The sequence below is a fragment of the Dama dama genome, chromosome 11, assembly GCF_033118175.1.
Source record: "Dama dama isolate Ldn47 chromosome 11, ASM3311817v1, whole genome shotgun sequence".
NCBI lineage: Eukaryota > Metazoa > Chordata > Mammalia > Artiodactyla > Cervidae > Dama > Dama dama.
The window spans coordinates 11936153-11960621 of NC_083691.1; the positions used below are offsets into that span (position 1 = coordinate 11936153).

The window sequence follows — 24469 nt, forward strand, 5'->3', positions numbered from 1 at the left end:
AACCTGTCTTAATTATCTGGCCCGTGTCATACCAAGTGGTTAATGATGCGAGGAAAGCATTTAAAATGGACGGTTACATATAACATTGGCCAGACTCCGCTGTGTCAAAAGATGCACCATGATATAGAAAAGATTTATGAACTCGTTGTGACTTTCAAAAATAAACAAAGTTGAGGTGGTAGTAGAAGACCTATTATCAAGTACTGAGATTATAGAGAATTCCATTGTTGCTATTAAGAGTTGTCAGGTAATTGTTTATTCTAATGGTTTTTCCATTCACACAGAGGGATAAAGTTGACCTCTGGGTAAACTCTACTTTCCCATAATATACTTCTCTGACTTGATTGCTTATGTGAGTGTGTGGGATTCTTTCTCAAACTGATTATTTTAGAATCCAAATTTATAATTCCTTTTTAAGAATCCTACACAACTAAAGTAACCTAAATTCTTTTTTAAAAGTTGAGAATTTTAAAGATTTACATTATGGTAAAATAATCTGAGCAGGAGCTGTTTCAGGAAATAAGTTCCATGGGCAAAACCAGCCTCTTGTACTGTCTCTTCCAGACATAGTACAGTAAGTCTTTATCATCCATACTGTGTATGAAGCGGAGAGTGACAAAGACTAATAAAATGACAGACCGTGGGGCGGACTAGCATCTGTTTCAAAGGCTCCAAGGAGTACCCAGCTTAGAGTCTGTTCTTTGGTTTGGGGATTATCTCATTTCCCTAAGGTACTGAACCTAAGACGCTTTTTCTCTAAGCTCCACTGTATCCCCTCCCATCCTGAGGCTCATTGCACCCACCCCCCATTCCCCACCCCTGATCACCACACCCATCCCCACCTGCTTCCTCACCCGGGGCGTGGATCGCAGTGAGCCTGAAGTCCCCAGCCACCTGGATTGGCACGGCAACCAGCAGGGACAGCTAGCAGGCAGCAGCCATTGTGGGGCTTCTCCTGGGGGAAATGGGTTCTGCCAGGTGTCTTCCTTTCTTCTTTGTCTGAATTTAGAGCCACAGAGAGTTAGAGCTGGAAGGGTCCTTCGCCGCTGTTGCTTTGTGGAGATGAAAAGCCTGGAGAGTCTAAGGAACTTGTGCAGCACATGCCTCTTTTGAAGCTTAACTTCCAGGCTGCTCTGTCTCTGTTAACCACAGACCTTCCTCAGAACTGAGCCCCATTCAACCTGGGAAGTGGTCAACTTCGTGTCCCTGCTTCTTAACCCTACAGAATGGGCCCATATAATAAATGCTAGACATAAAGGAGGATGCTCAGAGGTGCATAACTATATGCAACTGAAATAATGCTTAAACGCCATAAATATAAAAGGACTGTTCTTCCTGAAGCCTAAAAAACATACTGGCACTGAGAAAACTCAGCCATTTTGAGCAAAGACACTGGGAAGCAGTCCCTCTAAGCAAGGTTTTCCTTTTCTAGAAGGTGAGTCACATGGAAGAGTAATTATCAAGGAATAAAGGAGGTGGTTATTTCCTGATAATTGATAAGTGGCTTAGCCATGATGACATTATAACCCAGGACACTAGGCCCAAGACTAGGTGGACACCATGTTTGACAGGATTGGTGGTTCTTTAGAAGGACAATTGATTCTTCATCAAAAGACTGGACTTTCCCTTTAAAAAAAAAAACTTGTCAGGCAAGTGGACAGATGCGGATCACAGGAACCTGGAAGTCAGGGGCTTGTCTCAGATCCTTCCAACCCCCTTTTCAAGTCTAAACATTATCAAGTCCTGGATTCCAGTTTACAGAGATCTGTGACATCCATATGCAAAATTTTTATTTGAATAACTTGTTATAATCATTCTCTCCCTGAATATGGCAGTAGCACCTGTTAGCTACTTGCCCCCTCCTGTACATCTTCCACAGGACCTCTAGGGAGATTCTTCTGCAGCACAGATATGCTTATGTCCTAATCCTTCCGCAGCTCCCTGTTAGCTGTGGAGAACGTCTAGGCTCCCACAGGCTCTGAATCCAGCTTCTCTACCCCAGCACATTCCCTGCCCTGCACCCTGCCCTTCACTCCACTGACCTGCGTAGAGCAGCTCTCTCCCTCTTGCCTCTGGCTGGAACATGCTTCTCCCCTGTGCCCTGAGTGAACCCCCTGTTGGAGGCCAAGAGCAAGTGTCTTCTCCTATGTCAAGTCTTCCCTAGCCTTCACACCATATCCATCTGGCAGAGTTGAATCTTCCATTCTCAGCCAACTGTGGAGCATATTTAGCCAGCATCAGAGTTCTAAGCCCAACATGCTGCAGTCCATGGGGTTGCAAAGAGTCGGACATGACTGAGTGACTGAACTGACAGTTCTTGGCATACCAGATTTCTGGATCCAATGCCACTCGTGGAAAGTGGGGATCATGTTTAGTTAATCTCTGCAGTCACAGCTCCCAGGGTTTACTAAGCACTTAGTAGGAGTCAGTGGTATTTGTTGACTAGCTGATTACAGGAGACAAAAATGGAAGATTGAAGACTTAATTCCACAGACGCTAAGTGCTGGGAGAAAGCGGCATACCTGTGTATTTTATAAACACAAGCTCACAATATGTTCTGGCTGCAGTCCCAACACAGGACTACTTGCACGGAAGCCTTCTCTTCTCATTCCACACTCCCTAGACTGTGTTCTTACCTATCTGAGAAATATGATTGACCTGGCTGTGACATGTGCCCCGGCCTCTGTGTACAGTTCTCCTTACCCCCTGCCCTAGTTACTTGATGAACAAACTGCCTATTTCTTTACATTTTAAATGAGTGTAGCTTCAGATACCTTTTAAAGCTACCTTGCCTGGCTTTGTGAGTCTCCAGTGTCAATTCTCCTGTGGGCGCTTCATCATTACCAAATAATTGATCACGTCATCCAATTCAGACCCAGATTTTCTGAAGTCAAGTGCTGCATTCTTCCTAACACACCATCCAAGCCCTCGTGTTTCTCTTACACCACCCTGCTCACACCTGAGCTAATGAGCTGTAGTCTTCAGTCAGTGGCTTTCTCCACTCATCGATTCCCTCTTTCATCAAGCTGCTAGGTGATGGGATACGTCATTTTACCCAAAGGGATCTCAGTCTGGTGGCAAAAACATACTTGTAACTGAGTGATTATAAGATAGAGACAAATTGTCATGGAAGCACAAAGGGCAGCTTGAAAAATGAGGAGTTGAGGAAACCTTTCAGGAGGAGGTGACATTTGAGCTGGGTCTTGAAAAGTAAATGGGTGTCCTCAAGGAAGGGAAAAGCATTCTAGGTGGAGGAAGCAACGGAAGTAAAGGCCTAGGGTGTGAAAAGCATGACAGGTTTGAGAAATTGAGGGCTGTAGCTTAAGCCACCAGATGCTTAAAGGCAGGGGGACAGGGGCCCCTCTCCTGAGGGGTTTTCTTCTGAGATGAGGCTTGGAGGGAGCTGCAAGGGCTCCCTCCAGGTGTTCCCAAGGTCTGCTCTGCCCCACAGGTGCTCCCAGGGCTGAGCGAGGTTCCCAGGCCTGTCGCCAATCCCACCCACTCCCCACTGCTGAGGCGGGTGGTGTCCCAGAAGGAAAGAGGCAGGGAGGAAGCAGATAAGAAAGACAGCTTCTGTTTAGACACAAATATCTTGGTAATCAGCACAGATGGGATGAGAAATACCAAAAAAAGTACATGACAGTTTAGAGAGAATTTGGTTAAATGTTACATATTTTTAACATACCTGTGTAGAGTTTTTGGAACAAGCACCTGAATCCTTCAGAACCTGATTGGGCTGGGGGTTATGCCTCAACCAAGTGGTGTTTTTATTTCAGAAATGTTCCCTTCCCCATCCACAAAAGTATCCTTGTGATTTTTTTTTTTTCTCCCACCAAAATAAGGCACAGGATTTGTCTCTGACGCTGTGTCTCCCTATTTGGACGGCAAGCTGTGTAACATATTTCTACCCAGCGTGAAGCTTCTTGGCAGACTCTTGAGGCCACGTTTTGGTGGCTTCAGAGTTATCTTTGGATCTGTCAAAAGTGCTAATGGGCTTTCTGGCCTTCTTTAAGCTCCTCATTTCTATTTTCTTTTTACTTCCATCCTCTCCTAAAAGAAAAATTCATGTAATTCATCAGCAGTTAAGCATTTTACTGAAATGCTCAGCTGAGGGCCTTGTATTTTTGTTTGCGAGAATAGCTCTGCCGTGTCACTGTCTTCAGAACAAGCCCTACCCTGACTTCATTAGCTCAGCACTCCTCAGTCCACTGGGCAAGAGATACACTTGTTGACTAATTCTGACTGACTTTCTTGTTTGCTTATTTTGTTTTTTGAGTTTGTTAAGAGGCAAATTGCTGTGGTGGTTAGAGCCAGGGTTGGGGGTTCAGGAAACTTGGTGTGGAAACTTGGCTCTTTTTAGCTGGGTGACCCTTGAAGACTGTTTAACCTTCCCGAGCCTCAGTTTTCACATCTATAAAATGGAGATGATAACACCTTTCTGAGGGTTGTTGAGAAGATTAGAGAGAACATAGGTTAAGTACCTATTGACAGGCACATAAGGATTACTCAGTAAATAGAATAACAGTTTTAAATAAAAACACTTTTCCTTTGGCCATACTTTGATCCTGCATTGTTCTTTCCAAATACAGATTTTTATCTACTGTTTTTAGTGGTATATAAAGAAAAAAACAATGGACTTGAATTTGAGGAAACTCAGGGAGATAGTGATGGACAGAGAAGCCTGGTGTGCTGCAGTTTTTGGGGTCATAAAGAGTTGGACACAACTTAGCGACTGAACAACAGCAACAATAAAGAAAAAAGCATAGAGTTAGAGACAAACCTACCCAAGACTGAACAATACCTTATCCACTTACTGTATGACCTTGGTCAAGTTACTTCTCTGTACCTCTGTTTTCCCACCTGTATATAGTGATGATAATAAAACTTCCCATGTGGCTCAGTGGTAATGAATCCGCCTCTCAGTGCAGGAGCTGCATAAGATGTGGCTTTGATCCCTGGATCAGAAAGATCTCCTGGAAGAGGAAATGGCAACCCACTCCAGTATTCTTGCCTGGGAAATCCCATGGACAGAGGAGCCTGGCAGGCTACAGCCCATAGGGTCACAAAGAGTCAGGCATGTCTGAATATATACAAACACAGAAGAGGTATTTGTTCAAGAGGTGGCTTCAAGATGAGTGAAAAAATATATGTAAAGCATTGTATATTGTGGATGTTTAAAAGTATTTAAGAGGAACAATGTAATGTAAGAGAAAGTATATGGGCTATGGTGTTGCATCGTGGTCCAAAACCTGACTCGACCAGTTACTGACTCTCTCCCAGACTTAGTTTATCTATATGTTGGAAAGAATAATACCTCATTGGATTTTTGTGAAGATAGCTTAAAATTACACCTCCAAGAGTACCTGGTCCAGTGCCTGGTGTTTGGTAGGTAGTCAGTATGGGGACCTGTTAATTCACACATGCTTTACTTACAAAGGTCGATAGTTAAACTGGTACTCAAATCAAACAATCATAAATCATAAGATAAGTGCCCATTTTTATTCCCAACCCATAATATTGTTGAAAAGCACTTTATGCTATTTTGCATATAAAATCCACCTGGTTTACTTGAATTTATGGATTATGGATCTTTCATCATTATAAACTGCAACCCCTGGCAATAGTGTTCCTTCCCTCTCCAACCCCCTTCATTTTCAGAGGATTATATTGTATGGCATTGAAAACCCGTAACACTGAAGAAATTAGCATATTCATGTGTATTATTAAAGTCAGGTGGGTATAGAAAGGGTTGCAGAAATGAAACACATTACTTTTTTTTCTGAAATCTGCAGAGTACCAATCTATAGTACTAATTAAAGGAATGAAGCCCAGGCTACAGACAAAAGCTAGTTTAAAACACTGCATTGTCACAACTTGCTGCTGCTTGTCTTCAATGGTTTTTCCCATCTTTTGAGTGAAGTACCTGGAAATTGTAGATCTTGAAAATTGCTTTACTTCCAGCTGAGCCGTTTTAGAGAATGTAAACTGTGGAGAAGGGGGACCCCAGCAGTGATGACTGGAGAGGAGCATGCCCAGCCTTTGGGGTGGGGGGGAGGGCTGTTGGACAGAAACAGGCTCTGTGCTGGAAGCATTTTGGTCCCTGGGTACTTTCTTTTGCTTATACATATGGCATGGTGCATTGGGAAAGTTCTAGGACCTGGCGTTAGAGCTGTAGACCTGTCTTTACTGGTCATGAGGTTTTTTGATCTTGGTATCTCTCTCTTGCCTTGATTTCCTCATTTGTGAGATTGCAGACTTCTTGTCCTGCTCACCTTTCAGAGCTGAAAGTGTTGCGTGTGACCTCATGTTGTAAACTCTAATCACCATTCAGAGGTGTGGTTGCTCAGACTACTTCATCTCTCAATTCTCCTCCAACTTCACACTTCGCGATTTACATGTGACTGAGATCTGGTCTCCCAGGGAGAAAGACTAGGACAGGGGAAGAGGGAAGTATGCTTTCTGATTATTTTGTTTCTTGTGCTTCTGTTAGATACTGTTTCTAATAAGAGCAAACAAAATAAGCCACAAACCTCCCCTTTTTCTTTCTCCTAGAGAAATCTGACAGAATATTTTGTGGCTGTGGATGTAAACAACATGTTACATCTGTATGCCAGTATGCTCTACGAACGCCGGATACTCATCATTTGCAGCAAACTCAGCACTGTGAGTAGACAGTCTTGAAACGGGCTTTTTCATTTTATTTTAATTGAAAGATGTATCAGAAAGATTAAACAAAACTTTAGAAAAGAAATCAGCCACAATCCTCTCAGATAATAACGTGTCATTTCCATTAATTATTCATATCCCTTTACAGTGTCAATGCACATTTTATTTATTCTTGTAGCTTCACAATCAGTTATAGTTTCCTGTTTGATTGTGTGTGATGAACACTTTAAATATTTCCATATAAGCTTTCATTATTGTCATTTTTTATATGTCTCTATCATATTCCATTATACTGATGTGTCATCATTTGCTTAATCTTTCTTCTCTTAAGGGCCATTTAGGTTGTTCATAGTTTAATCCTTTAGTAGGTAACACTGCAGTGAACATCTTTTGGCTTCACTGACTAATACAGTTCATATTCTAAGAGTTGGGACCACCAAGTCAAAGGACAGATAGGTGCTATGCCTTATGGATGTCTAATTGCTTCCCAAACAGGCTTTTTTATTGTAGAAGTTGCCAGTTGTGTATGAGTGTACCATTTGCTCTGCATCCTTGCCAGAGTTGTATGTGTGCTTGTGGACATGTGCTTTAATTTTCCTGACAAAATAGCATAAAATGGTATTGCAGGTTTGATTTGTTTTTAATTTTTTTAGTTAAAAGTAACTGAATATTTTTCATGTACTTTTTTTTCCTATTTGCATTTTGTTAATGTCTTTTTCCATTTGTTTTATAGGGTTATTGAGTTAAAAATTGGGATGAGCTCTTTTTACATTGTAATAATTTTCACTATATAATACAGATTTTTTCATATTCTTTTTATGTTTTTTAACTTGCTAAGTATAAGACTTTGTATTTTTCCCAATACCTGTTATGAAAATTCTCCAACAGAAAAATTGAAATCAGTTTGCAGTGCATAATTCCTGCATACTGCATACTGCATAATTCCTGCACCTGCATAATTCCATCTAGATTCTGCCATTTAATATTACTATGCTTCCTTTGGTGCATTTTTATCCATTCCTCATACCTTTCTTCAAACCATCTTATTTTTTGATGTATTTCAAAGTAAATCACAAACATCACTATGCTTCCTCCAAATGAGTATGTTTGTTAACTAAAATTTATTATGTTTACAGTATTTTTATTTTTGAGGTAAAACTTATATAAAGAAATGGACTGTTATAAAGGGTAGAAAGACCTTGTTGTGGGAATTTCCCTATTGAAGGACCTATGGATAGAATCATAGGCCTCTGATTTACCTATGTGTTTATCTATGAATTCAAGGCGCCTAATAAATGCAAACTAGTGAGACCATTAGAATTTTCCTTATGGTTTTCATTGTAATTTTATTGCTCTATTTTTTTGCTATTGTTTGCTTGTCAGGTATGCACAATTTTTTAATTGCCTGTTGGGTGCTAGGCTTATAGCACTAATAGGTGATAGAAGCATGGCCCTTACCCTCAAGGGAAAACAGCCCATAATAGACCTCTTCCTTTGTTTTGCACTTTATTTTGGACTGTAAATGTAGTTCATAATCTCAGGGCCTGAACACCAGACTGAGTTTCAGAATGAGAATATTGCCAATTATTACCTCCTTATGAGACTGATTAGATTGAGTACATTTTTTGAAAGAGTCTAGTTCATAACCAGTTACTATTGCTTTGAACTATTAAAATTAAACTTAAGTAGAACCAAAATAAGACATCATAGCAGTGGAATTGAATTCTCTATGATATTATCATAGTATTTTTGAGCCCTTAATATGTGCCCAGGCACTGTGCTAAGCCCTTTTCATCTATTAACTCATTTAATTTTCACCACAACAGTTTGTAGTATGTTCTTTTATTTCTCAGTCTTAGAGATAAGTAAGAATGTATCTTTTTTGTGATACTGTTTAGATAAATGTAGTGGATTAAACATGCAGTTATTTCTGCTCCTTCCCAAAACTAAAATGAAATAAAGGAGTAAATTAGCAAGCAAAATGAGCAGATGCAGCAGAAATTTTAGGTATTAAGAAAATTCTGTTACCCATATTATGCCAGTATTCAAAAACTAAGGTGAAATGAGCAGAAAAATATAATTTACCAAAATTGAATTAAGAAATATAAAAATTGAATTTCCTATTTCTTCTTAATAAAAATTGAATAGGTCATTTAATTTCTAGAAATTTATATATAAAAATTTTTTTTTCAAAACACTCAGCCCAGATGGTTTTACAAGTATGTTTTATCACAGGTAATTTTAATCTTAGACAAACTTCTTAAGAGTCAAGGAAAAAGAAAGAACACATCTCAGCTTTTCTTGTGACACTTGTATAATTTTGACATTTAGCTACATGAAGAGACACACAAAAAAGAAACCTTATCAGCCAATCTTACTCATTAGCATAACTGTAGAAATCTTAATCTGCTGCTGCTGCTAAGTCACTTCAGTCCTGTCCGACTCTGTGCGACCCCGTAGACGGCAGCCCACCCGGCTCCCCCGTCCCTGGGATTCTCCAGGCAAGAACACTGGAGTGGGTTGCCATTTCCTTCTCTAATGCATGAAAGTGAAAAGTGAAAGTGAAGTCGCTCAGTCGTGTCCGACTCTTCGAGACCTCATGGACTGCAGCCCACCAGGTTCCTCTGTCCGTGGGATTTTCCAGGCAAGAGTACTGGGGTGGGGTGCCATTGCCTTCTCCAAATCTTAATCTAAACAGTAGCAAATACGTAACAAATACAATTCATAGTAACTGATTAGATTTTATTCCAGAAATGTAAGCCTGGTAATACTAGGAAATCTATTATTATAACTCACAATGTTATTTTTTTGCAAGGGGAACTTCATATGTTGATATATGAATTTTCAGTCGAGAAAAAGCATGACCATGTTCATGAACAGCAAGACTCATTATATTGAAGGTGTCATTTCACTCCAAAATGATGTATATTATAGATTGCATACATTTCTATTCAAAATCCCGGTAGGATTTTACATAGTACTTGGCAAACTGATTCTAAACTAATGTGGAAAGCCAAAGGAAGAGCCAAGACATATTTGAAGAAGAAGAATGGTTGGCAAAGCTTGCTTTGTGCTTAGTTGCTCGTTCATGTCCACTCTTTGGGACCCCATAGACTGTAGCTCACCAGGCTCCTCTGTCCATGGGGATTCTCTAGGCAAGAGAATCTCTAGACAACCCACTCGAATGGGTTGCCATGTCCTCCTCCAAAGGATCTTCCCAACTCAGGCATTAAACCCAGGTTTCCCTCATTGTAGGTGGATTCTTTACCATCTGAGCCACCCAAAGCTTGCTTTATCAGACATCAAGACTTTATATGGAGATCTAGTAATTAAGATGCTACTAATGGCATTTGCCTGCGTGCATGCTCAATCATGTCCACCTCTGTGACTCCATGGACTCTAGCCCACCAGACTCCTCTGTCCATGGGATTTTGTAGGCAAGAATACTGGAGTGAGTTGCCATTCCCTTGCCCAGGGGATCTTCCCAGCCCAGGGATCGAACCCTAGTCTCTTGCATCTCCTGCATTGGCAGGTGGATTTTTTTACCACCAGCTGTCACATGGGGAGTAATGGTGTAGGGATACACACATAGACTGGTAGAATGGAATAGAGATTGCAGAAACAGATCACATGTGTGTGGGTTCTTCATATACCATAGAGGTGGCATTGTAAAATCTGGGGGAAAGGATGGACTTTGGAATAACTGATAATCAACACAGGAAAGAAAAGGGAGATAACTTATGTCTTATACAACATGCAAAACTGAATTCCAAATGGATCAAGGCAAAATTTTAAAACTGTTAGAAGACAAAATAGGAGTAGATCTGTGATCTTGGAGTAGAAATGGATTCAGTTAAATAATTCAAATTATGCATTGTATAAAGAGAAAGATTAAAATTGTGAATTTTTGTCATTAAAAAATACCATTCAAAGAATGGAAAGACAAGTCACAAGCTGAGGTGAAATATTTGCTATATATAAAAGTGATAAAAGATTAATATCTGAAATATATGAAAAACTACACTTAAAAAAAAGCAGAAGACAAATCTATCAATAGAAATGTTGGCTAAAAGCACAAATGGGCATTTCACAGAAAAAACACAAGTGGCTAATAAATATAAGGAAAGATGCTCAACCACATTAATCGCAGAAAAGCAAATTAAAACTACAGTGATTGAAACACTAAATTTGTAAAAATTAGGTGTCTGATAAAGCCAAGTGTTATGTTGCAGATGTACTAGAGAATTTCATATACTAGGCTTTGAAGAGCATGTGGTATAGAAGTATTTGCATATACCCCAAACTGAGCAGTTCCGTTCTTGGGCAGAATTGGGTGGAGTGGGGCAGGTGGGGGGGGTGCGGGGGGGGGGGGGTACTATGTGCACATACCTACATGCTGTTTTTGATCATGTATAGTGGGATACATGTGCAACCATGTTCATAGCATAGTTTTTTGTTTTATAAACCCAGGCCCCATGACCATCAACAGAGAACTCATAAATTGTTGCATAGTTGTACAGTAGAATACTGTGTAAGTGAAGATGAACTCCACTATCAATATGATTGGGCCTCTCATACAGGATTCTGAGTAAAAGAAACAAGTTGCAGAAGAATATCGAATATGATTTCATTAATATAAAGTTCAAGTAAGAAAAACTAAATGGTCATATTATTTAAGGATGCATATACAAGGAGGGGGAATGATTAATACAAAATTTAAGTAGTAGTTTCCTCAGAGGGAGTGAAAGGAGTATAGTTGGGAAGAGGCATACATGTGACATCAGAAATATTGTTTTCTGTCTTGAGCTAGGTTAGGGATCAGCATACTTTTTTAAAGGGGCCAATAGTAAATATGATCTTTGGTACAATTACTGGACTCAAGGGCTTCACAAGTGGTGCTAGTGGTAAAGAACCTGCCTGCCAGTTCAGGAGACATAAGAGACATGGGTTCGATCCCTGAGTCGGGAAGATCCCCTGGAGGAGGAAATGACAACCCACTCCAGTATCTTTGCCTAGGGAATCCCACGGACAGAGAAGCCTAGTGGGCTCCAGTCCATGGGGTCGCAAAGAGTCGGACACAGCTTGAAGGGACTTAACAAGCACACAGCATGACCTTGTTGTTTACAGTCAGTAAACTAGTGAGAGTGGCTGTTGTAAGAAGCTTTATTTACAGAAATAGAAGGCACACCAAACTTAGCCTTTGGGCTGTAGTTCAGTTCAGTTCAGTCACTCAGTTGTGTCCGACTCTTTGACCCCATGAATCGCAGCATGCCAGGCCTCCCTGTCCATCACAAACTCCCGGAGTTTACTCAGACTCATGCCCATCGAGTCAGTGATGCCATCCAGCCATCTCATCCTCTGTCACGCCCTTCTCTTCCTGCCCCCAATCCCTCCCAGCCTCAGGGTCTTTTCTAATGAGTCAACTGTTCACATGAGGTGGCCGAAGTATTGGAGTTTCAGCTATAGCATCAGTCCTTCCAATGAACACCCAGGACTTATCTCCTTCAGGATGGACTGGTTGGATCTCCTTGCAGTCCAAGGGACTCTCAAGAGTCTTCTCCAACACCACAGTTCAAAAGCATGAATTTTTCGGCGCTCAGCTTTCTTCACAGTCCAACTCTCACATCCAGACATGACCACTGGAAAAACCATAGCCTTGACCAGATGGACCTTTGTTGGCAAAGTAATGTGTCTGCTTTTTAATATGCTATCTAGGTTGGTCATAACTTTCCTTCCGAGGAGTAAGCGTCTTTTAATTTCATGGCTGCAGTCACCATCTGCAGTGATTTTGGAGCCCAAAAAAATAAAGTCAGACACTGTTTCCACTGTCTCCCCATCTATTTGCCATGAGGTGATGGGACCAGATGCCATGATCTTAGTTTTCTGAATGTTGAGCTTTAAGCCAACTTTTTCACTCTCCTCTTTCACTTTCATCAAGAGGCTTTTTAGTTCCTCTTCACTTTCTGCCATAAGGGTGGTGTCATCTGCATATCTGAGGTGATTGATATTTCTCCCAGCAATCTTGATTTCAGCTTGTGCTTCTTCCAGCCCAGCGTTTCTCATGATGTATTCTGCATGTAAGTGAAAGAAGCAGGGTGACAATATACAGCTTTGACGTACTCCTTTTCCTATATGGAACCAGTCTGCTGTTCCATGTCCAGTTCTAACTGTTGCTTCCTGACCTGCATATAGGTTTCTCAAGAGGCAGGTCAGGTGGTCTGGTATTCCCATCTCTTTCAGAATTTTCCACAGTTTACTGTAATCCACACAGTCGAAGGCTTTGGCATAGTCAATAAAGCAGAAATAGATGTTTTTCTGGAACTCTCTAGCTTTTTCGATGATCCAGTGGATATTGGCAATTTGATCTCTGGTTCCTCTGCCTTTTCTAAAACCAGCTTGAACATCTGGAAGTTCTCGGTTCATATATTGCTGAAGTCTGGCTTGGCAGTAGTTGGCCAACTCTAAACATGTGCTGGGTTTTGGAGTCTTAATTTTTTCTCTTTTAAATGTTGCTTATATGGCATACGTGCTTTTATATGTATATATATATTTCAGAGTTCTTAAAAAGTTTAAAAAGCAATATTATCCCCATTTTACAGAATGATCCATTCACTCAGAGACATGGGTTAACTTGCCTAAGGCCACATGGTAGTCATAGAAGAGACAAGCACATAGGTCATTATGATGTAGTGTCAGGGGAAGGGAGGTTTTGGCTTCAGGAATTCTTTGAAAGTTAAAAAGCCCTTTTTATCATGAAATTTTACAATACAGAGATAGAGACAAAGTAGTCATTGTATAAACATTAAGAATCAGACTTGCACAAGATTTCTCAGTGGCAGTTCTAGAAATGAGAAGATAGTGAAGCAGTGCCTAAACTTCTAAGGGAAAAATATTTCTTACCTAAAATTCCATCTTTATCTAATGAAAGTGCTCAGGAGAGAGTGGCGCCAGCCCCTACCACACCTGTCAACCTGTGGTAGCTAGTCCTCCACTCACCTTCTCTGTTGTGGACGAACTGTCCATTCTCTCTAGGCCAACCATTCCACTTGTCCACCTGACTTCATTCAGCAAATAGTTTCTGTGGCACTTTTATAGGTACTGGTGATACAGCAGTGAACAAAATAGGCAAAAGTCCCTGTCCTCATATGAAGTTTATGTTCTAGTAGAGTAGATCAGTAAATGAGGTGGGTTAAAAATATAGAATAGTAACTAGTTCTAAGTACTGCATGCTAAGTCACTTCAGTCGTGTCCAACTCTGTGCAAACCCATGGACAGCAGCCCACCAGGCTCCTCCATCCCTGGGATTCTCCAGGCAAGAATACTGGAGTAGGTTTCCATTTCTTTCTCCAATGCAGGGAATACAATAAAGCAGAGGAGGAGATTGGATGGGGATGGGTGTGGTAGGGATGGCAGTTTAGATAGATGACCAAGGAGTGCCTCATAGGAAAGCTAACACTGCAACATCCTTCTTGTTACCTTACGGAATTCCTCCAGCATTGAGCTTTCTCTCTCCTGCATCATTTTTTTTTTTTTTCTTTTTTCTTTACTGGTACAGTCTTACGCACTTACTAGCACAGTATAGTGTCTCCCAAACTTCAAAACAAAACATCCTTAAACACGTCCCTTTTATCCCATTTCTTTTCTTCCTTTTAGAATAAAATTCCTCAGGAGAGTTACTTCTGTTTAGTGTCCAATTCCTCTCCTCTCATTCTCTCCTCTGTCTTGTGTTGTGATTTAGCCCCTATCTCCACTGAAACAGCTTTTGTTTGGTCACCAATGACCTCATGTCAAACAAAATAGTTGCAAAACTCCTAGAATAGTCTGGCATAAGGTGTATGTATATGTTTTTGATAAATTATTAATATCTATGATGGGAAGTCAAATACTAATGTTTAAAATTTTAAATTAAATACTTTTTAAAAATAAGGATCTAAATATTGTGTTGAATGTGATTACTTTTGATTAAGGATAAGGGATATCATGAGACGGGCTGCTATTTGTCAGTAGTATAAGTCTTTAACACTTTTTGTTTTGTTTTTCAGGCTATAAACACATTACTTTGACTTAAAAACTTTTAAACAGACAGTTGATTCTTAACTGAGTTCTAAGTTTTACTAATTGATGGTGGAGCTCTCTTTAGGGAAGGAGAGGGTCATCTTTTACCTCACAGGGGTTCAGCAACATCCTGATCTGTTTTGTGCAGTTTCTCTGGGGATAGGTAGCTGAGTAGACATCCCTTTTATCCAAGCCTTTGGACCTCTTCAATTTTAGAGTTTAAAAGCTTTCTAATTGTTGCCTTTTACTTACTCAATACTGACTTTTTATTATCTTTTTGATGAAGGAAAATGCAAAGAATACTGTAGCCTGAACTTTTTGATGGCCCTCTCTTGACATATCCAGATGTGGCCTGCCATACCTTGACAAACCACATTTTTCTCAATTTTGTTTCATAAAGATGTAGGCTTGATGCTTCTCAGACCCATCAGGCATCTGAAAGATAAAAGCTGTTGAACATCCCAGAGTGCCATGTTTCATAAAACTGTGTGTCAATAGAGACAAACCCAGCCATGTTTAGTTCAGAGTCAGGTAATATTCATTTCAGGCTTTCTCGGTCAATAATGTTGTGATATTCTGTGTAAGAAAAATGTTAACTTCTTGTTCTTTTTGTGCAGTGTATATTGATTGTTTTCCTTTATAAATGATAAATAGGGAAGATTTAACTACATCTTGTTCTCTAATGTAAATGCTTCAATGAGATTTCTTCTAGCAAAAAGGCCCCATTTTTCTTCCAGATTTTCGTATCTGAGTTTAACTCAGATTGTTTTTTTGGTAACTCTTGTGGATAGCAAGTAGGTCTAAAATAAGACCTTTATAGAAATAATAGCATCTGATTGCAACAGAAGTCCTAATTAATTGAGCCTCCACACCTAATTATTTGTGTGATACCCACAACTATGAAAAGAATTACTATTTTTCTAATAGTATGTTGTGTCGATTAATCACTCAGCCTTGTCTGACTCTGTGACCCCATGGACTATAAGCCCACCAGGCTCCCTGTCCATGAAATTTTCCAGGCAAGCATACTGGAGTGGGTTGCCATCTCCTTCTCCAAGTACACCTTGTAGAGAAGGAAAAAACCCAAAAAAGCCCAGTATCTCTCCCTGTCAATTTCTTCCTATTAGTCCCAGAAAATGTGTCTTGGGCAGGACTTGATGGCCTGGAGAGTGGTGGGTGATACTTCTTTTTTCCCGCAGCACCCTCAGTTGTGGCCTTTAGTAGACACTTCAGTGTTGGTGTGAAGGGTTGGGTAACTTCCCAGCCTTGCTCCAGTCCTGTCCTATCCACTTCCATTCACAGCATCCACTGTCTTAGCACCACCCAGACTTGTGACCTAAGAAGAGTCAGTTTGTGGACTAGGGAATTTTTCAGATCTTGGCTTCATCTTTACTTCTTTCCTGATCAGCTCTACCTGGTCATGACTACCCTGACTTGTAGAGTGGGCCATGTCCCTAAATGATGTGTATAAAGCTTTTCTAGCTCATCTGGGCTAGAAAGAACTAATCCTGTTCGCTTATCTGCAGCCCTTGGAGCCTAGATGAGAGTGGCAGTTTTAGAAGGTTTGAAATTCTGGCCCAGAGCCAGGGCCTCTCTGCCTGCACACTCCACTCTGCATGTTCCAGCCGTCGGAACAAACTGCATTATTTTGTTTCAAACTGTGCTCAAGGGAAGCCAAGACCTTGTAACTGGAAACTTACCAAACAGAGAATTCTAAGACTAAATTTAGTGTTCCATTTAAAAAAATAAAATAAATTGAACATTTTGTTTGTTCATCTTTTATATGTTAAAAGAGAGATTAACCTAGTTCACACTAACAACCTAAGAAGAGTATTCAAAGAAGTGAGAAGAAAACTAATCCCTTTTGGTGAAGAGGGAAATCCTTAACAAAATGTAATGAAGTGGCATGAAATACAGACTCTGCAGCCAAACTTTCAAATAGCATAGCCTCTCTAATCTCCATCACATAAAATTTTATTGTGGCTCAGAGAATATTAAAAACTGTTAGAAATAAATGAAAGGAACTTCCATTGGCAGGAAATAGAAAAGATTGGTATGTTTTATTTATGTGGTTTTTCTCTGGTCTTTAAATGTAAATACACTTAGCTGCTTTTTGAACTATGTTCTTCATTTAATTATGTGCGAGTTTCTTTTCTCTTGTTCATGTTAGACTATAAGAATGAAGAACATTGATGTTATAGAGAATGTATAAGCTTTATAATATATAGAGTAACAACAGTTTAATTTGCAGTACTTTAAAAATTGTGACTTCAACCAGCCATGGTCTCCCTACTAGTTCTTACTTCCTCTCCTGCCCTTCTTGCACATTGAGCACATGTTTTGGACTAAACAGAGGATTCAGATTGTTAGTGATTCCCAAATGCTGATCCCTGAGTTAGTTGTGTTAGAAATCACTCAGAGAGCTTATTAAAAATTTAAGTTCTCAGCTACAAAAAGGAATGCATTCGAGTCAGTTCTAATGAAGTGGATGAACCTGGAGCCTATTATACAGAGTGAAGTAAGTTGAAAAGAAAGACAAATTCTATATATTAACGCATATATATGGAATTTAGAAAGACGACACCAATGATCCTACATGCAGGGCAGCAAAGGAGACACAGATGTAAAGAACAAAAACTTTTGGACTCAGAGGGAGAAGGAGAGTGTGGGATGATTTGAGAGAATAGCATTGAAACATGTACATTACCATATGTAAAATAGATGACCAGTAGAAGTTCGATGCATGAAGCAAGGCACTCAAAGCCGGTGCTCTCGGACAACCCCAGAGGAATAGGCTAAGGAGGGAGGTGGGAGGGGGATTCAGGATGGGGTGGGACAAATGTATACCTGTGGCTGATTCATGTTGATGTATGGCTAAAACCATCACAATGTTGTAAACTAATTATTCTCCAATTTAAATAAATTAAAAATAATAATAGATAAAAGTTTAAGTTCTTGGGTACCACCTCTAGACATTCTGATTCAGAAGGTCTAAGATGGGACTGTGGAATGTCTATTTTTTTAAGGTTTCCCAAATTACTGATACATGACCAGATTCAGAACCAGTTCTCTAAGACAGTATTTATTCTTTGATTATTTTGCATCAGTAGAGTCCTTTTCATATTGAGACCATGTAATAAAGGCTGATTAAGTTTGTTTAGAAGACATTTGTGAGTACTGCTGCTGCTGCTGCTAGGTCGCTTCAGTCGTGTCTGACTCTGTGCGACCCCATAGGCGGCAGCCCACCAGGCTCCTCTGTCCACGGGGTTCCCCAGGCAAGAATACTGGAGTGGGCTGACATTTCCTTCTCCATTTGTGAGTACAGATTAGCACTAAAAAATTATTTCCATATTTCTGAGAGAGCTTTGACTTTTGACACTGGCTAGTCTAGAATAAGACAGAGCTAAGAGTAATTTAAGCTCTCAGTACTATTGGGTGCTGATGTAGTCCACTAGGGTAATTTTAGATAAATCTGCATAAATAGAGAGGTGATGTTTCTTTCCAGCCATTGCATTGAGAACATTGGCAGAGTATCTTGTGTATTATTTTAGTGGTGTAGTCAGTTTGTGAAATAAATTGTATGTTCCTTAGATTATAGAATTGATAACTTTTTTATATGACTCTTTTAAGAATCAGATCTCTACCAAAAAACACTGATAGGTGATGTTCAGGTCACTGACATCTTAATATACTTGAAAAGCCCTAATGGCACTCACATTGGCAGACATCTATGGATTTTGTTAACACAATTGGAGTACCTACTATGTGGTCAGAGGTCAAGAACTCAAAATTTTTTTTAATTTCTGCAAGCTGAAAGCATGGTCACTGATGAGCAAATGAAGTGTGATATGAGGTTAGACTATATCATTAGGAGTTCATATAGACCTTGTGAAAATTCATGTTTTTTCTCTTCTGCTGTCTTGATATCTATGTGTTTTCCCTGCTAGATGATTCAGACAGCCCTGCTTCTGCTATCTTTTCCCAAGAAAAAGGACAGCAACACGGAAAGAGAGAGCACCAGGCTTCAAGTCAAGATGGTTTTGTTGAATTTCTTCCTATGTAACTTGATCCTCCCTAGCCATGTTGCCCCAGGCAACTTAATCTTTTCAGTAAAAAGAGGGTAGTGTTAATACTCCCCTCAGGGTTTTTGAAAGATATGAAAGCCTGTAGCCCATTGCTGGACATATACTACTCATTTAGTAAATGTTGACTCTGAATCCTACCTTTTCAGGGCAATAAACTCTGATTGACTTTCTGAAGCAAAGAAGGCGATAGAGATCCTGGAAGAGCTCTGAAGATTTAATTAGTACAACTGGTGAGAGTAGATGGTGAATGAATCCAAGCAACAGAATAGTCATGGCAACTCGTATGAGATTTTCCATATCCACCCACTTCTCACTAGTCACATAGTCATTGACTAAATTGTCATTTCCTGTTCAAATCTCCACAGGCATCACTGCGTAGAGCAGGAGTGGCCTAAGAAACGGCTGTGTTCACTTGACCCAGCATTACCACCAGAGCAGACTCCCAGGGAGGAAGACTAACTGCTTCCTGTCTTCATCCTTCCAGGTTCTGCTCTCCTGCCTCTCTCTCTCTCTGTCTCTGGCAGGCAGGCCTGATTCTTGCCCCAGGCAGAATTAAAGATTCCTTCTTTATATGCTAGCACACTTGAACCTCTATTATAGCAACTCTTTCATAATGCTTTTGTGTTGAAGTTGATTGTGTGCATTTTGATCTTTTTCTCTCTATTTTGAATTGCTTGAGGGCATGGTGTGTACACATAGTGTATACTCGGTAATTGTCTATTTAATTCAGGTCGTATCACAGAAGCCGTTTCCTATGAGCTAAGAGCACAAACTCTGGAGCTCGTCTCCCTAAGTTTATAGCCTACTTCTGCCACTACTGTGACCTTACACAAGATCACACAAGATCCAAGACCTTGACATCTAAGAATCTTAATTTCCTCATCTATAAATGAGAACAATAATGCTACCTACTGTATAGGGCTATAGTGAAGATTAAATGAGTTAAATTGTATATGTGAAGCACTTAGAACAGGGTTTGGCAGATAGTAAATGATGAGTAAGTGGTCACTGTGATATCTGGTCATAGCTTCAATCTTTCTGAATTCAGTGTTACTTTCTGAGATTGAATTTATCTGACAAAACTATATAGGGGGAGGTTTTTTTCTTCCCCCTATGCCTTCAAATACAGTAACTCCTACTGCCTCAAGTTTTCTTAGTTTCTTTTTCACGTACAGGATGACTGATAGCTAGGTATTCATGATTCTGTGTTCAATTATGCTTCCTTTCTTTTAAAAAATGTGATTCTTTATTAAAGCAATAAATTAGCTAAATACAAATTATGACCTTAGAAATATTTTCAAAGAAATATAAATATTCACTTATACTAGACTTGAGGTGGAAAATAGATTTTTTTCTTGAGTGCCAGCTGGAACTCACTGACAGTGGTTGCATCTTTGTAGGGATCTGCAGGGCATGTTCTGACTCCAGGATCAATTAGATTGTCACAGACACAGAATGGAGAAGTGGCTGTCCATGAATTAAAATGAATTATTATCAATCCCAATGTAATTTTATCTCTTTTCTTTATCATCTTACAAAAAAGTCTGCTGTTTCCTCACGTATGATGCTGCAGGCTTATTTACGCGGTAGTTTGTAATACCACAATGTCTGCCTCTGCTTTGGTAGCTAAAACTTTTTTCTGATGGTTTTAATTGCTTTGATGTTTTGAAGTGTCAGATCTTGGCATGAAACTTGTTGCTCTTGTTAATAACTTACTCTGATCACTCTAGTTAGTAAGTAGCTTTAAGAACAAAGAGGGGAAGGCAGGAAGAGATGCGATTGAGTAGGCAAGTGATTGCCTGGAAAGCTTCCTCCTGGTCTGGATGATCTTTCTCTTAGTGGAAGGCACTCAACTTGACTCCATGGTGCTGTGTTGGTTTTTGTGGAAGTTTTTCCCTTCCCTTTCCCAAGAAGGGTTCCACCCAACTGAAAGAAAAACTATTTGAAGAAAGATTGCCCTTCCAACCCCACAAAAAAATAAATACTGAAGCATTGAATTTGACTTCTAAGAAAAGCAGAGCATTCATTACTCTTTTCCTTCTTTCTGCTCACATGTCCAGTTTCTGTCTAGAGTAGCTGAAAGCCTTTAATTTCTTAGGTTTTCTAAGTTCTCTTTCTGCTAAAGCACCTTGGATAGTTTCTTAAAAAGTCACCTCTTCCCTCACTAACTGTAGTAAATACAATCGAGCCATTTATAAAGGTTTTTCTGATATTCTTCGAAGGTTTGAGTACATTAACTTTCAGAGTCCCTGAAGGTTTTACTTAAGACTTTTTGCTGATTTTATAGTGGGTTTTACATGTGAGAATAAAATAAAAATCAAAACACTGTTTGAATCACATTGTCTGAATCACTGCACCATTTACTTCCTTATGACTTGAAGGGTGCTTTATAATTAAATAGAAGAATCTAGTTCTCAAATTGAGAAAGCTAACAACTTTTGTAAGATTCATACAGTTTTGTACAATTGTTCTACATAAGATTATTCTAGGCTGAAATAAGTAGACTGAAAAATGACCCGTCTTTAAGGTTAATAACCTGGTATTCTTTCTATATTCTTTGTTTTATCAGTTTCCCGATGTTAGGGTTCAGAGGAGGAATCCAGATGCCTCTAACCCTGTGATGAAGCAGGTGTCAATTTAATCTTTTAACATTCTGAGTTCTTGTATTTGAAGAGTGACTCTGACCATCTGATTATCTGATTTTTTTTTCCTTTTTTTCAACTTTTGAAACTTGCAATCTCAATACCTTTTCAGAATCTAGCTTATAGTTGTGATCTATTAAGCAGTTTGTTAAATGCCTGATAATCTTGTCTACCATTCCTCATGATGTTAAGCTGGAGGCATTCTAACATTCCCCAAACACTTACTCAGCACCTGCTCTGTGTCAAGCATAGTTAGAGATAAGGAGAGGATCAAATGTGGTCTCTGTCCTTGAGGAACTCACATCTTTAGTCTCTTGCCCCTGGTCTCCTAAGATTATCTACCTCTGAGACCTTTAGAGTGTCAAGGGCCAAGCATGGAGGAAGGCTGTACCCTCCACAGTCAGGTGATAGAGATGAGGTGATTGAAAGGTGGTGCTTCCCAGAGACCACATGAATCTCAGGTGCACCCGTGATTGCAGAGATGAGAAAGCAAGACCAACTTTGAGACAATCTGTTGTCCTTGTACTTAGTCAGTATGGCTAAGGAAAGTAAACTGGGGCAGAGGAGAAACATTCTTTACGTCAAAGGATAAGCAGTTTCTCTAGATCGACGTTGTCAAAACTGAAAGTGGGGACAGGTATCATGTAATCTAAGCTCTTGTTTTCTATATTGAGACCCAGGAGTGGAAATGACTTGCTCAGATCAAAAAGAGATTTAGTGGATACTCCATGAAAGTGTGTGAAAGCCAGACTTTCCAGTAGGACTTTCCAGGGCCCAAATGGGAGTGTAAACCTTTCCCTTTAACACTCGTTAATTCATTGTCTAGAATTTCTTATGGATTAAAGATGCTACACTACCTTACTTAAATGTAACTTATCCTCAGGAAATGATCAGCTGTGTTTGTTTTTAAAATCATTTTCTGTTAATTGGTATTTTGCTTTAGATATTTGATCATCTAACAGCATGACAAATTCTACATAATTTGGCCATGCCAACAGGGACAATATGTCACCTAGTTCAGAATCCTGAGCCTGGTGTATTGGCACAGTATAGACACTCAAAACATTTGTAGTTAACTTTTGTGTTGTGGAGGTGCCTATTATAGTCTGACAGACCTGGAGATGTCTCTTAATACAGAGTCCTGTCTGTCACTTACAAGCTGTGTGGCCTTGGACAAGTCATTTCACCTCTGAAACTTTTCTTGTCTGTGAAGTGTGGTGTTGAATACATATGTGTACATACACACACATACACACTCCTACCTCTAAAACAGTGTTTTGCAAGATCCTAAACACCCAGGGGCTTCCCTGGTGGCTCAGTGGTAAAGAATCTGCCTGCCAATGCCTTCAATGCAGGAGACGTGGGTTTGATCCCTGGGTCAGGAAGATCCCCTGGAGAAGGGCATGGCAACCCACTCCAGTATTCTTGCCTGGGAAATCCCATGGACAGAGGAGCCTGGTGGGCTACAGTCCATGGGATTGCAAAGAATCAGTCACGATTTAGCGACTGAACAACAACAACAAACCCCCAGGTGGCGCTAGTGGTAAAGAACCCACCTGCCAATGCAGGAGCTGTAAGAGAGGAGGGTTTGATCCCTGGGTCAGAAGATCCCCTGGTGTAGGAAATGCCAACCCACTGCAGTATTCTTGCCTGAAATAGCCCATGGACAGAGGATCCTGGTGGGCTATAATCCATAGGGTCACAAAGAGTTGGACACAACTGAAGTACTAAAGTGACTTAACACATAAACCCCTGGCGAGGTGCCTGGCACATACGCTGTTGAGATTCCTTTTTTTCCTTAATGAGGGTCTCTTTACTTTTATTCCATGTTAAATTGCAGGATTCTCTTAGGAATCAGTTGGATTGGTATCTAAGATTGTGACAATCTGGGTATTATCCCTAAGAAATACCTCAAATTAAAAAAAAAAAAAAGTGTTTCTGATTTTTCAAATGTTATCCTTGATTGCTCTTCATTCGTGTCCTACCTCCACCGCCTCTCCTTTCTCTGCCTTTGCCTCAAAGGAAACTGTGCAGCCAAAAAGAAAGCTCCAAAATCAGACTGACCTCGTGCACCTTTAATTGAGGACAGAATTTGCTAAAAGTGCGTCCAAAAACCCACCAGTGGTTTACTTTACAATTTGTGTCCTGGCTAGACTAGCTGTTGGCTGTGTAATTTGTCTAGTTTTGTCTGGAGTCTTAGACTATTCAGTTGCTTTAGGGCAAAATCTTTTGGGGTGTCATTAAGTGGGATTGATAATTGGCTTCTGATGAATATTCATTGTGACTAATGACTTTGGGCAAATTTTACACATACTATCTTTCTATTCTCCCACTGAGTGAGATTTTGATAGGATCATTTTCCTCAACTTGCACTTCAATTAAATATTCACAATACCCCTTTGTTGACGACAATCCAAATTATATACTTTCATTACTTTTAAATTTTGTATTCTGTAAGGAATGAGCATAGTCCTTTAGGACTCTTTTTTTTTTTTTTTAAGAGAGTTGGTTTTAGAGGTTTGGTTTTTTTAAAGTGGCTAATGATAAGGTATGGAATATATATTATTTCTGATTAAGCAAAGATGTGTCATAACGCTTTTCTGTGGTCCACTTAGCCATTATTTCTAAGAAATGATACACATTGTGTGTGTCATTTAGTATTTTGGAAAAGAGCCAAACAACTCTTTTCATTTGTTTGTTTGTTTTTTAACCAAATGGGTAAGAGCATTTTATTATAGCTGCAGAGATTTGGCACTGAGAAAATCTCCCAATGAAAGTGATGATCACACATCTTAAAAGTTTGATTTTTAGGAGGGATAAGTAATTTTAAAACCTTGTCATTTAGCTTGCTAGGTTTTTTTGTTTTTTTTTTTTTTTTAGGCTAAGGAGACATGAAAAGGACATTGTCTGAAGATAAGATCCGTGCCACTGTGTTGCTTGAAATAGGATTTAGACTCAAACCAATTTAAGCTAAAAAGAGGCCGGTATTCAAGTTCTGTCTGAACCAGGAGCATTCTATTA

At 39.7% G+C, this 24469-nt stretch overlaps 1 protein-coding gene across 6 annotated transcripts in view; it reads left to right on the forward strand.

Moving 5' to 3' along the window:
• DENND1A (DENN domain containing 1A) overlaps positions 1–24469 on the forward strand; it is a 523573-nt gene that overhangs the window by 270513 nt on the left and 228591 nt on the right. For 5 of the 6 annotated variants that reach the window (XM_061154694.1, XM_061154689.1, XM_061154693.1 and 2 more), the window contains one exon: positions 6553–6663. In XM_061154694.1, coding sequence (XP_061010677.1) covers positions 6553–6663 — 111 coding nt within the window. The remainder of the gene's footprint in view (positions 1–6552; positions 6664–24469) is intronic. The other variant, XM_061154691.1, reaches the window with a different exon arrangement.